The 13341-nt window shown below is 33.1% G+C and overlaps 1 protein-coding gene across 2 annotated transcripts in view; it reads right to left on the reverse strand.

Annotated features, from left to right (window-relative positions):
- LOC143055001 (uncharacterized) overlaps positions 1 to 13341 on the reverse strand; it is a 109052-nt gene that overhangs the window by 34622 nt on the left and 61089 nt on the right. For both annotated transcript variants that reach the window (XM_076228115.1, XM_076228114.1), the window contains exons 4-5: positions 10344 to 10504; positions 3220 to 3468 (exon numbers count right to left, since the gene is read on the reverse strand). In XM_076228115.1, the coding sequence (XP_076084230.1) occupies positions 3220 to 3468; positions 10344 to 10504 (410 nt within the window). The remainder of the gene's footprint in view (positions 1 to 3219; positions 3469 to 10343; positions 10505 to 13341) is intronic.

Below are 13341 nucleotides of genomic sequence, written 5' to 3' on the forward strand. Positions count from 1 at the left end.
GTCACAATTTGTAAAAGTAAACCAATCTGTGCTTTGACATTCTCCAACATTGTAGACTAAAATAGAACTCTAGAGAATAATCACGTTTTTGTTGATCTTGCATTTGCGATCATTTTTGTCTGCTTATTTGTTTTCCATCTTCATTAGTTTTAGCTCAAAAACAAAAAAGAGAAAAAAAAATAATTGTCATTCATAAGCAATCACTACTTTACCGAGTCAACTAAAGATTTAAGCAAAATTACTATGCAAATCATTTTGTAGTCTTTTTAATCTTTCATAGTCTTTAAAATAGTAGACAAAACCCCAAATTGGTAAAAAAAATCATAAAAGAGCAAGAATTCAAATACGGAGTTTACTGGTGATTAAGTCTAATATGTTGGTATAATTTGTAGACCTTGTCTTGCTGATAACTTATGATATTTTCAGTATCTATCTACAATGTATCTAGTATACTTTTAACGTTTTGGTATAAAAAAAAATGGGCAATAACATCAAGAAAGAGTCGACTTTCGAGTTTGGCAATTTGTCTTGTATGTATTCTTTCTCTCTTTTTAAAATTTCACTCGATCTTTTCATGATTTTCAAAATAAAAAGCAAACATGAAACAAGTTCGGTAAAATTTGTTATTCCATAGTCCTTTAGATTCTGAAAAGTTTGAATCAAATTTCCCTCGCAGTTTCAAAAGAAACGACGTTTTTAAGTTAACAGACGACGGACGCAAAGTGATGATAATAATTTATTTACTACTATAGACCAGGTGAGCTAAGATAAGAAGATGTGGCATGATTTCCGATGAGTCAACTATCCACCATAACCCTAATGATATAGATGTTTGAAACTTTAGATCACCGTCCCGCCTTCAATTAACAATGAGCAAAATCGAAACCGTCATGAAAGAAAGCTATAATAGATACATTCATGACATAATGTACAACAATTCAAATGAGAAAACCAACAATTTTTAAGTACAAAATGATAAAAGTAAACAAATGTGATGTACAACAACGGTAACCACTGAATAACAGGCTCCAGCTTGTAATTACAAGGTTTTTATCCATAGTACAAACAAATACATGTAGTATTGTTGTTTTTCGGTTTTTATTTACTCATTTAGTAGTGAGATTTTTCCTTTAAGATACTTAATAATAAACTCATCATAGATACTAGAATAGAGATTTTGTATTTGCGCCAGACGCGCGTTTTGTCTACAAAAGACTCATCAGTGATCCACAAAAGAACAAAAAAAAAAAATCATTGTGTAATATATGTTTACTATACATTCAATTAAGTAATACAGATTATCCTGTATGATGCCCAGTCATAGCTACACAAACGTTTCAGAAATTTAGACATAGTGTACCATTGAAATTTAAAGAGGTTTTCCTATTCACTCAAATCTGTATCCGATATACAAACATTTATTTAACAGGTATAATCTATATATAACTAACAGAAACTGATTGCCATGTGTCATGTAGTAACTTACTGCTTACATGTACAAACTGGCCATTTAGAAAGTGATTAGAGAGCTACCATTTGATTTTAAGGATACGGGGGTAGGGGCTAGTATGTAATTGGAAAAGATAGGCAGGACGAGTAAAATAAAATAAAATGGCAAGATGAGCAACTTTGCCAAAAATAGTCAGAATGACAATTTATGTAACAAAAAAGTGAGGATATTTAACTAATAAAAAAGGCAGGACCGAATCGAGTTAATAATAAAAAGGCAGGACAGAGACTACAACTTAAAAAAATGCATCCTAGCCCTCCATAAAAATTAAAAAGTAGCTCCCTCAAACAGCAACAAAAGACATCCACTGAAATGTTCTTGACTTGGAACAGACATTTGAACATATGGCTGAACATTTAGAATTGGCATGTGGGGTTACAATAGGTGTTCACTCAACTATATTTCAACAGTAGCGTAATAACAATACGTAGGAACAACGTACAATTAAAATCCGATTGGCAATCATTATTTTATATCGGAATAGTTTTATATTGCAGCGAAAAAATGTACAAAAAAATGCAATTAAAGATATTAACTCAATGTCAAAGATTCACGATGTTACGGAATGCAAGCGCAAGGTATCCAAAGTACTTCTATGCAATAATTCCTTCTTATGCTTTAATATAGACGGCTGTATGGAGGAATACATTAACTGTATCGTCATCAAAATGGCTGCAGGACATCATTATCATATGCAATCCCCAAAAACTATTTCGATAAAAATTGCAATGCAAAACAAAAATAATGAACATTTGTTCTCTATTATCCTTTATCATAATAATATTATATGCTGGACAAAGCAATATCAAACAAACCCCAAATAATGTTATGCACGTAAAAACTTTGAATCTATAGTAGTTGAAGACTGGAAATAAAGATAGGCCCTATAGATCCATATCGGTGGACTATCAATGCGGAACACAAAACAGGCTGGTGTTGACGGAATGACCTGATACAATCGTCCGACAAAATCAGTGTCTCTGTGATTTAATCTCATCGATAACTAGAACAGTCACTCAGTATACCTAGCCTTTCCACAACCCATAAACATAAAACATTTCAAATGGCAAATTATTCCTATCGCAGTGTGGCATTTAAATGAGAAATTTAACGAATGCAACAAATGCGGGAGACTGTTTCATCTTTCAGTAGTACATGCTACAAGACCTTTTTAACATGATACTCCTCTGGCCAAAATGTGTACTCATGAGTTGTAAGTAAAGTCAAAATCTGTTTTTATGATTGGTAAGCTAAAATTTGTGCTTGTGATTGGTCAGCCAAAATCTGTACTTATGATTTGTAAGCCAAAATTAGAACTTATGTTTGGTAAGCCCAAATATGTTCTTATGATTGGTACGCCAAAGTTTGTACTTACGATTGGTAAGCCAAAATTTGTACTTATGATTGGAAAGCCAAAATTTGTACTTATGATTGGAAAGCCAAAATTTAAACTTATGATTGGTGAACCTAGTAAGTTTGTATTTATGATTGGTAATGTAGTCAAAATTTGTACTTTTGATTGGTAAGCCAAAATTTGTACTTGTAATTGGTGAGCGAAACTTTTTCACTTGTGATTGGTAAGCCAATTTGACCAATTAATTCCTTTTGACCTTCAATTCTGATGACAAGTTACTACTAGCAAAGAGATAAGGAAATAATTAGCCTTGGTTATGATATTTTTGTTAATTGTAATAAACATCAGATATTACCTCCCAGTCTTTATGTATTACTTTTCTTCTGCTCGCTGACTCCGGGGAACCAGGCGCTGAACTTTCCCGTGATGCACCTTCTACGAAAACTTCGTCACTTCCGAAACTGATGTCACTTAATACACTGACAGTTCGTGCACTATTTTCTGATGCTGCACTAGTAGATCTACTTTCTTCCGCAAGGCGTTCTAATTCTGCTTCTGCGGCGTCTGCTCGATCCTTGACAATATCCAAGAGGTTACTTAACACCTGTAAAAAATGACACACAGGAAGTTAGTATTCGTGTTGCAGATTCAACATTTTTCATAGAGATAGGTGAATTATATTGGGCTCAAACTGAAAGGGTGGCGGATTCCAGCCGGCATTTTTTCTGCATTTTTAGAACCCTTTCAGACCTCAATGATTTTTTAGTATGATTAATGGCGGGCCATGGAGTGAACCTAGATGTGCTGACGAGGTAAGATTCTCCTGTAAGGAATGCATTACATACTATACATTTCAATATACGTCCAATCACATCCATGTTCCCGTAAGTCCGGGAAGTTTTACACTCCTACCTAGGACTCTACTCCCGTATTCGGAAATAGAAGAAGTCATGTCCCCGTCAAACACAAGTCACATTAACTCAGATTCTTGATTTTTGAACATGTTAGCATAAATTTTTCAAATGTACACTCGGTACGATGTCTTCTTACATACTTTGTTAAAAAATTAATGCATGCAAATGTATATAAGCTCTCTTCAAAACAACATGTTAACATTCAAAATGTACACTTGGTACGAAGTCTTCTTACATACTTAGTTAAAAATTAATGCATGTATATGTATAAAAGCTCTTTCAAAACAATATGTTATGTACGATAAAGTATCACTCATCTGGCAGCCAAAAAATTAACGGTACCTCGTGTTTCAAATTCCTAAACTTAACCTAAAACTTCTATGACAAGCAATAGACTAGTAACACTGGCGACTAAACTTGTATATCTGAAAATAATTGCATTAGATTTATGTTTCATTATAATACGTTATTCTGATTGGCTACCACTGCAGTCTCGCGTTATTTCTTAAGCAATTGCATTACACAATAAAATGTATCATTCATGATGACACGAGGTCCCACAATAAAGTACACAGGTAAATTAAACAAAAACGTGATAAAAATCGTGTTTTCATGATTCTAGCTGAAAAAAATGTAATTATAAGCATTGAATGCTTCTTTTTGTAACTTCATAGGGTTGTAAAAGCGTTGACCGTGCGCACATTTTTAGAATGAAGCGTTTTCGCGCTTCATATAAAATGTTCTTTGGTCATTTTTTTTTTAACACCACAATGAAGTTACCAAAAGAAGCATTCAATTCTTGAGTAATACTATACACGTTGTAGATCAGGGAATATCAGGGATGATTCTAACTGACCTTTTTAAAAGACCTTATAAGTAGACAGAAAATGCGTATGTTTCCTATATTTAATATATACCTTTTTTCAATCAATAACCTTAAGCAAACTCTCTATGAAAAAAAATGGGGAATGTGTTAATGGGACACATGTGATGCCCCTACTTGCATATCATATATATATAAGTTATAAAGGGACATAACTGAAGTGCGTAAAAGTGTACTTGATCTGAGTTTTGTGGTAATAAGTATTGTGTATAAGTATCATAAAATTTGGTTGAGGCAAAATTTTAAGCTAGAGAACGGAAATGAAAAATTCAGCATTTTTTTTTCCATTTGTAAAGGGGCATAACTCTAGAACGGTTAAAGTGACGCAACCAATATTCAAACTTGATTTGTGTTTTATTGTAATAAGCATAATGTATAAGATTCATAACATTTGTTGAGGCAAACTAAAGTAAAAGAACGACGGAAACCAATTTTGGAACATACGGACGGACGGACGGATGCACAGACGGACAAGGGTAAAACTTAATGTCCCCTCCGTTACACTGAGGGCATAAGACGTACAAGTGAAATAAGATCCAAGTTGGGTATCGTATTTCATTCTCTTCTGTTGTTATAGACAAATTTGAATTGGAAATGGTCCAAATTATTTGATTTGGAAAATATAAAATCATGATATATATGAGACAGATTTTCATAGAACTATGAAAACCAGCTACAGAGATACACCTTACTAAAGCTGATTTCATTAAGATTATGTCAAATATTTCAGAATGTTCAAGTTGCAAAGGACGCCCAACATCATACAGGTTTTCTTCTTATAAGTTAATAATGATCTAGCATTTAAATCAAGATCACAGATTTACTTTTTACTTTGTTCCGTCAATCACGCATACCAAAAAGTAAAATAACAATTAAACAAAAAAACGAACTCCGATAAAAAATTCAAAACGGAAAGACCCTAATCAAATAGAAAAGTCAAAAGCTAAAACATATCAAACGAATTGATAACAACTGTCATATTCCTGACTTAATTGGTACAGGCATTTTCTTATGTAGAAAAGGGTTGAATCAACCTGGTTTTATCGCTAGCTAAACCTCTTGTATGACAGTCGAAAAGTCAACAAGAAAAATACAAAAAGGTATATAGACAATGGACATTAGAAAAAAAGAAAGACAAGATTGCAAAAATGTACGATAGCACAACAACATAATGACGGGATGTATAAGTACGAAGACACGTCAAATGAATATTACAAAAAAATGACTTAACAGTGATCTCCCCTTAAATGGCTTATTTGAAAAATCAATTCTATAAGCACAAATATTTGGTATTTTTAAAAACAAAAAGCGGTAATGAATGAATAACTAAATTTTCTTCATATAAATAAACAGTGTAACCAATAAATTGAAAATCGGTCTCCAAATTTGCAGATTTGGGCAAAGACCGATCATTTTCTGTGATCGTACAATTCAAGATGGCGGTATATCCCTAAACTACCTTAATGTTGCAAATTGCCTTTGGTTTATGCAATTCTATTTTCTAAATTAATCGATGCATAAACTTAGCCAAAAACTCAAATTGTAAATAAGTCAAAAGAATTAAAACTGCCTTTTTGTCTTATGGAATCGTATTTGTGCTCGGCTCAAGGACAGGAGGTCGTGGGCTCACTCCCCTGCCGGGTCAAACCAGAGACTTGAAAATTGGTATTAATTGTTTATCTGTTTATCACGTCGCATGTAAGATTTTTGATTAAATCAAAGAGCTGAATAGCTCTGAGGGGAAAGACGGCAATTGTTTACTCATAATTACTCATCAATTGAGGTGCTCCTGTATTGGAGGAAAGTTTTAAAAACAGAATTTTACAGAAAAAATGAAAAAAATCGTTTCTCTCCCCAATCTCATGTATCCCCACGACCTTTGATTACTTTGAAAGTTAGAAGTTGACCTACAAATTAAAGCATTGCATGTTGATGTTTGAATCATCTACATAATTATGTTTAAATTTAACAAATACCATTTTTAGCTCACCTGGCCCAAAGGGCCAAGTGAGCTTTTCCCATCACTTGGAGTCCGGCGTCCGACGTCGTCGTCCGTCGTCGTTAACTTTTACAAAAATCTTCTCCTCTGAAACTACTTGGCCAAATTTAACCAAAAACTTGGCCACAATTATCATTGGGGTATCTAGTTTAAAAAATGTGTGGCGTGACCCGGCCAACCAACCAAGATGGCCGCCATGGCTAAAAATAGAACATAGGGGTAAAATGCAGTTTTTGGCTTATAACTCAAAAACCAAAGCATTTAAAGCAACTCTGACTGGGTAAAATTGTTTATCAGGTCAAGATCTATCTGCCCTGAAATTTTCAGATGATTCGGACAACCCGTTGTTGGGTTGCTGCCCCTAAATTGGTAATTTTAAGGAAATTTTACTGTTTTTGGTTATTATCTTAAATATTATTATAGATAGGGATAAACTGTAAACAGCAATAATGTTCAGCAAAGTAAGATTTACAAATAAGTCAACATGACCGAAATTGTCAGTTGACCCCTTTAGGAGTTATTGCCCTTTATAGTCAATTTTTAACCATTTTTCGTAAATCTTAGTAATCTTTTACAAAAATCTTCTCCTCTGAAACTACTTGGCCAAATTAATCCAAACTTGGCCACAATCATCATTGGGGTAGTTAGTTTAAAAAATGTGTGGTGTGACCCTGCCAACCAACCAAGATGGCCGCCATGGCTAAAAATAGAACATAGGGGTAAAATGTAGATTTTGGCTTATAATTATAAAACCAAAGCATTTAGAGCAAATCTGACATGGGGTAAAATAATCTATTAGGTCAAGATCTATCTGCCTTGAAATTTTCAGACAAATCGGACAGCCCGTTGTTGGGTTGCTGCCCCTGAATTGGTAATTTTAAGGAAATTTTGCAGTTTTTGCTTATTATCTTGAATATTTAAGTTGCAAAACTTGTTTCCCAATCCACTATAAATAAATATGTTTAAACTATTATAGATAGAGATGAACTGTAAACAGCAATAATGTTCAGCAAAGTAAGATCTACAAATAAGTCAACATGACCAAAATGGTCAGTTGACCCATTAAGGAGTTATTGCCCTTTATAGTCAATTTTTAACAATTTTTGTAAATTTTTGTAAATTTTTAGAATATATTTTCCACTGTAATTACTGGGCCAAGTTCATTATAGATAGAGATAATTGTAGCAAGAAGAATGTCCAGTAATGTAAGATCTGCAAACACATCATGATCACCAAAACACAATTTTGTCATAAATTTATCTGTGTCCATTGTTTAATATGCACATAGACCAAGGTTAGCGACACAGGTTCTTGAGAGCCTCTAGTTTAATTAGTACACGAACTCTGAGAATGATTCAAATAACCAGTGAATGATATCCCTGCTTGTACGTAGTGTGGTATTCCAACAGTGACGTCACTATAAAATATAATGTAGGTTGGATATATTTAGAATATCTCGTCATACTGATTTTTCCGGATTGTAAAATAAACGTAAATATTGTAAAGGAGAGCTCAAGTTACGATAATTTCGCGAGAAACAGAAGGGAAATGTATATATAAAAAAAGTGTTTAAAGTCAATCTATTCATTGTGTCGCCTTCTCATCAATCTCAGTAAGATTTGTTGGGGTGTTTTCCACACTATTAAAACAAAATGAATGACGTGAGGGGATGTCACTCTGATCAACCACATAGGGGATTGGCGACTTGAAGCCGTCTTTCCCAAAAAACATAACTAATCGGTGTGGGTACGAGTATAGTGACATGTCTCCATGCGGACTTGGTATCGCTCCTTAATTATCAAGCTTTTATCGTGTAAGTCAAGTATAGAAATCAGTCATTATATTCATATCATATAACCATATTCTCGTCTTGTATATGCATTTAATTGTCCGAAGGACATTGAAGGGATATTCGGTAGAAATTAGAAAAACAATGAAAATATGTGATTTTTTTTTCAAACAAGTACAAAAGAAAATAATGAGGGGTCAAATTGGGTTAACTTCACCAAAAAAAAACTTAACAACTTGCTTGCAAGTTAATTATTCCAACTCAGTTGAATCCAACTAATTGACCTATATTTAAAATTGGTTACGCATGTGTAGAGAATGTTGTCAGCATGTTATTTCATTTAAAAAGTCAAGAAATTGAACATTTAACAAATAAACAAGGGAACCAAGAAGAAGATATAAGGATGAGGCCCGAAACGGCGAAAATGCTCGGCAGAGCCTCGCATTTCCCCGTTTCTAAGCCTCATCCTTATATCGTTGATTTGTCAAGTCAATGCACTATTATTGTCTATATATGACAATTAGAATCCTTCAGCGATAATCTCTATGGATAATTATATGGCGTCTAGGAGAAAATACAGTTAGAAATGCTGATATATTATTATAACGTATCCATGTATTGTTAATTGTTTGTTTCTTTTTTGACTTTTTATAGTTTGGATATACGTTGTAGTACATCATAATTCAAATATGAGAATTTGGGTCAAATCAGTGAACATGAATTTGGGTCAAATCAGTGAACATGAATTTGGGTCAAATTAGTGAACATGAATTTGGGTCAAATCAGTGAACATGAATTTGGGTCAAATCAGTGAACATGAATTTGACAGCTAATGCCTCTTTACTGCCAGCAATCATTATGATATTAAAAGATTTTTTATGCCCCACCTACGATAGTAGAGGGGCATTATGTTTTCTGGTCTGTGGCTCCGTTCGTTCGTTCGTTCGTTCGTTCGTTCGTCCGTCCGTTCGTTCGTCCCGCTTCAGGTTAAAGTTTTTGGTCGAGGTAGTTTTTGATGAAGTTGAAGTCCAATCAACTTGAAACTTAGTATATATGTTCCTTATTATATGATCTTTCTAATTTTAATGTCAAATTAGAGTTCTGACCCCAATTTCACGGTCCACTGAACATAGAAAATGATAGTGCGAGTGGGGCATCCGTGTACTGGGGACACATTCTTGTTTTTTCATAAGTTTATGAGCACAAGACTCAATTTGCACACGATTGGATCAAGAGAAAATTTTGGTTAATCTTTTTAATTCCGAAAACACATAATATCATACCAGTTTTCCTTATTGCGTTTGATGTTGCAAGCTGCAAATTCATTCACAGTGCTATTTGAAAACTCAGATTTCTCTCAAAAAATAAAGATGAAATTGACAAGATAATTGAATATTTAAAAAGCAACAATGTTTAATGTAACATTGTAAAATAAGAACAAGGTTTGAGTGCAATAAAAGCAATGAAATGTATATAAATGCATTTTCGATTCTAAGTTTGTTCAGGAGGGACGCCATTTTTCTTTAATTATGAAGACGAAAAGGTGAAACAAGTCTAAAGCGTTTATCGTGAATAGATAAAATATAAAATAATCAAATTGATCAATGAAAATGCAAGAGGCAAGAAATATTTAAAATACGTTATCATAATTTCAATTAAATAGCAGAACTTGAACAAATTTACGTTTCACCAAACAGTCAAACCTGCTTAGGAGATCACTTGTATTGAGCAAAAACCTGTGTTAAAAGACCACCAATTTTAGATACCTCTGTAGCTGTAGTACAATTCATATAAATTGAACCTGTATTAAAAGACCACCTGTCTTAAGAGGCCACATTTTTGCTCTCCCTTATGTGGTCTCTTAAAACAGGTTTGACTGTATTTCAAAACTTACATCACTTTTCTCTTGTGCATAGTCAAGGTCACGTAATAATTCCAATTCCTTTCTACGGAAATCACTCTCCTTAATTTCTACCGTTTTCTTCAGTGACGTAACTTCAGACTGTAACGACTTTATCTCTGTATCTTTTTTCTTTAGTTCTGAAGCCAGGTTCTCTACATAGAAAAGTAAGATAATTACAACGAGAATGTATGAAATTATCCTTGTTAATTATCTGTAATGCTGATTACCAACAGACAGGTATCTCTGGCCGTGGGGTGCATGATAATGCACATATATCTTATCCAGGTTTATAACATGCTATTAACGTAGCATACATAGCACAATAATTAGGATGTTTTTGAAAAATATGATAATTTTTTCAACAACCCAGCAGCTTTTTGTAAATAAATCTTTGCATAGATTCTATCCGTTCTTTTCGTGTGGTTTAACATGCTAGTGTACGTTGCACACATAGCACAATAATTAGCGTGTTTTTCAAACATATGATAATTTTACCAACAACCCAGCCGCTTTTTATAAATAAATCTTTGCATGGATTCGATTTTTTTTTTTCGTTTGGTCTTTGATTGGTTGATTGTTGTTTGATTTAAGTCAAGTGGCAAATATTTCATGCATATTAAGGACACAAATCTGACAAATCAGCAATACATTCAATATTGTATCTATTACCCAGTAACTTTTTTGTAGAAATCATCCTTGCATGGATAAGATCTTTTTTTTTTTCATTTGGGCTGAATTAAATTCCCTCCAGTGGCAAGTAGTTCATGTTTATTCAGAACCACACAAAAACAAATAACCAATGCCTTTAATAGTTTACAGATAATTCACTAGCTTTTTATTAAAAATTTTGTCCATGGATTCGAATTTTTCTTTTCGTTTGATCTTTGATTGATTGATTGTTAGATGATTTACGTCCAGTGGCAAATATTAAATGCATACCACGGACAAAAACAAGTGAACAATATCTTCAGAAGTTGACGCTGAACGTCGACCGGGGTAAAAGGAAACAAAGACCGCTAGTGAACACACACAAAAAGGATACCAGGTTTGTAATTACGTTTGACAGCCGCGCATTTCGTCAACATGAAACTCGTAAGTTGCACTCGAATCAAAACAGTTGGAAGGCCAAATCAAATACAAAGTTGAAGGTCATTGAAGACAGAAATGATAAAGTGCAATTCATATCAGGGTATTGGTGTCTTTCGCCATCCTGGATTGTAAAAAACAGATAATCTAAGGTGCAGATTTTCAATCAAGTTAGCAAAATTTAATGCAGGAATGCAGATATCGTATGTTAATTTTCATTTAAAAGAATCAATTTATAAGAATATAAATTAGAAAAAATTAATATTTTTACAAGTGTAGATTATTTTTGGTTGTTATTTAATGATTTTAAAGTGGCATTTTAAGGGGAGGTAACTCTCAAACAGTGCATTTTCTGAAGGAATCTACATGGAATTTTCCTATTTTGTATTTTATCCCGAAAAAACGAATGTCTATCTTTTTTTTTTATATATTCTCAAAGCAATGTCTGAAAGCTATCTTATCCTGATTTATTTTACAGTTCTTTCATTTTGTTTAGTTTCTAATCACACAATGGTGTTTTTTCCTGTGACGTTAAGCACGATATTGCGTCTCAAATGGTAACGTCAATTTCTTACGTTTTACGGTGATTAATGATTATTTGGGACAAGTTTTTTTATTTCGCTTGTAATTTTTGTTTTGCATATCAATATGGATACTTCTTAATGATTAGTTGTACTGAATATGCATGAAATATTTCCCACTGAAAGTAACAAACAAAATATATCGTATTTGGGTAATGCATAAATCTATATGAAATGAGAAGATATATACGGTATGATGAGTGCCAATGAGACAAATCTCTACCAGAGACCAATTGACATAAAACGTAATACTATGCAATGTTTCCCCATTTAGATCCGAAAAGGAGGAAGATATATATTTTGCTTTACTATAAAAAGTTTTTCGGGAATTACAAGTTAAACGGGTCTTGCTTATAAAACTCAATTTACTAATAGCGGTACTATTAGATTAAGAAATGAAACGATTGTCAGAAATAAAAGGTTAATTATAATTCATCTCATATATTTACAAGCTGTGTATGATGTGGAGAGGTATATAGCCAATGGCACGCTTTAGGCCCTATTTCATTTTCACTTTCAAGTTCTATACATATGAATCTTATTGCAGAGAAACAAAAAAAAAATCGAAGTGTTACGCTTCCCAAATTTGAAAATTTGAAAAAGAGGATTTTTTTATCCTCTCATGATACTAACTTTTTCACAACTTAAGAACCTCATCTAAACGAACAACCCCAGTCATCGGATTTTTTTTAAATACTTTGTGGTCTTATTGATAGTATCTGACCATCAAGAAAATTCTGTCTGAGGAAATATACAGATGATCCACCATAAATAGCGTACCCCGAATAGACAACGTTGAAAACGTATGAAAATCGTCCAGTGGACAAACTTGCAAGACATTTGATTTCTATGAAAACGAAGTCATTTTGACTACGCAAATTATTAAAAACTATGTAGCTGTTTTGCAAAGTTAAAGCACAAGTACGGAAAAGCACTATGTAGCATGCAACTGATCTAATTTTTCAATGAATAGCGTCGCAAATGCCAATTTATTTGTAAAAAGCGTCAAAATCCGAGATTGGACATCTTGCAAGACATTTGCCAGAAGCCGTTTCATTTTTATATGAAGTGTGAGTGCTGCAAAAACTCGATTCTGATATGGTATATGAATGTACTTTTGTGAGCATAATTTACACAAACGAAATATCATATAATCTTATATTTTAAAACCTATAAATTTTGATAACTTAACATTTTCCAAAATCTGACCATAATGACAACTATTTGTTTTTACCAAAAACTAGCGTTGATCGTTACAGGAACGCATATTCAGTAATATTGTAATACTTTATATATAAAACATATCATTCATTCGAATTTTC

The sequence above is a fragment of the Mytilus galloprovincialis genome, chromosome 12, assembly GCF_965363235.1.
Source record: "Mytilus galloprovincialis chromosome 12, xbMytGall1.hap1.1, whole genome shotgun sequence".
NCBI lineage: Eukaryota > Metazoa > Mollusca > Bivalvia > Mytilida > Mytilidae > Mytilus > Mytilus galloprovincialis.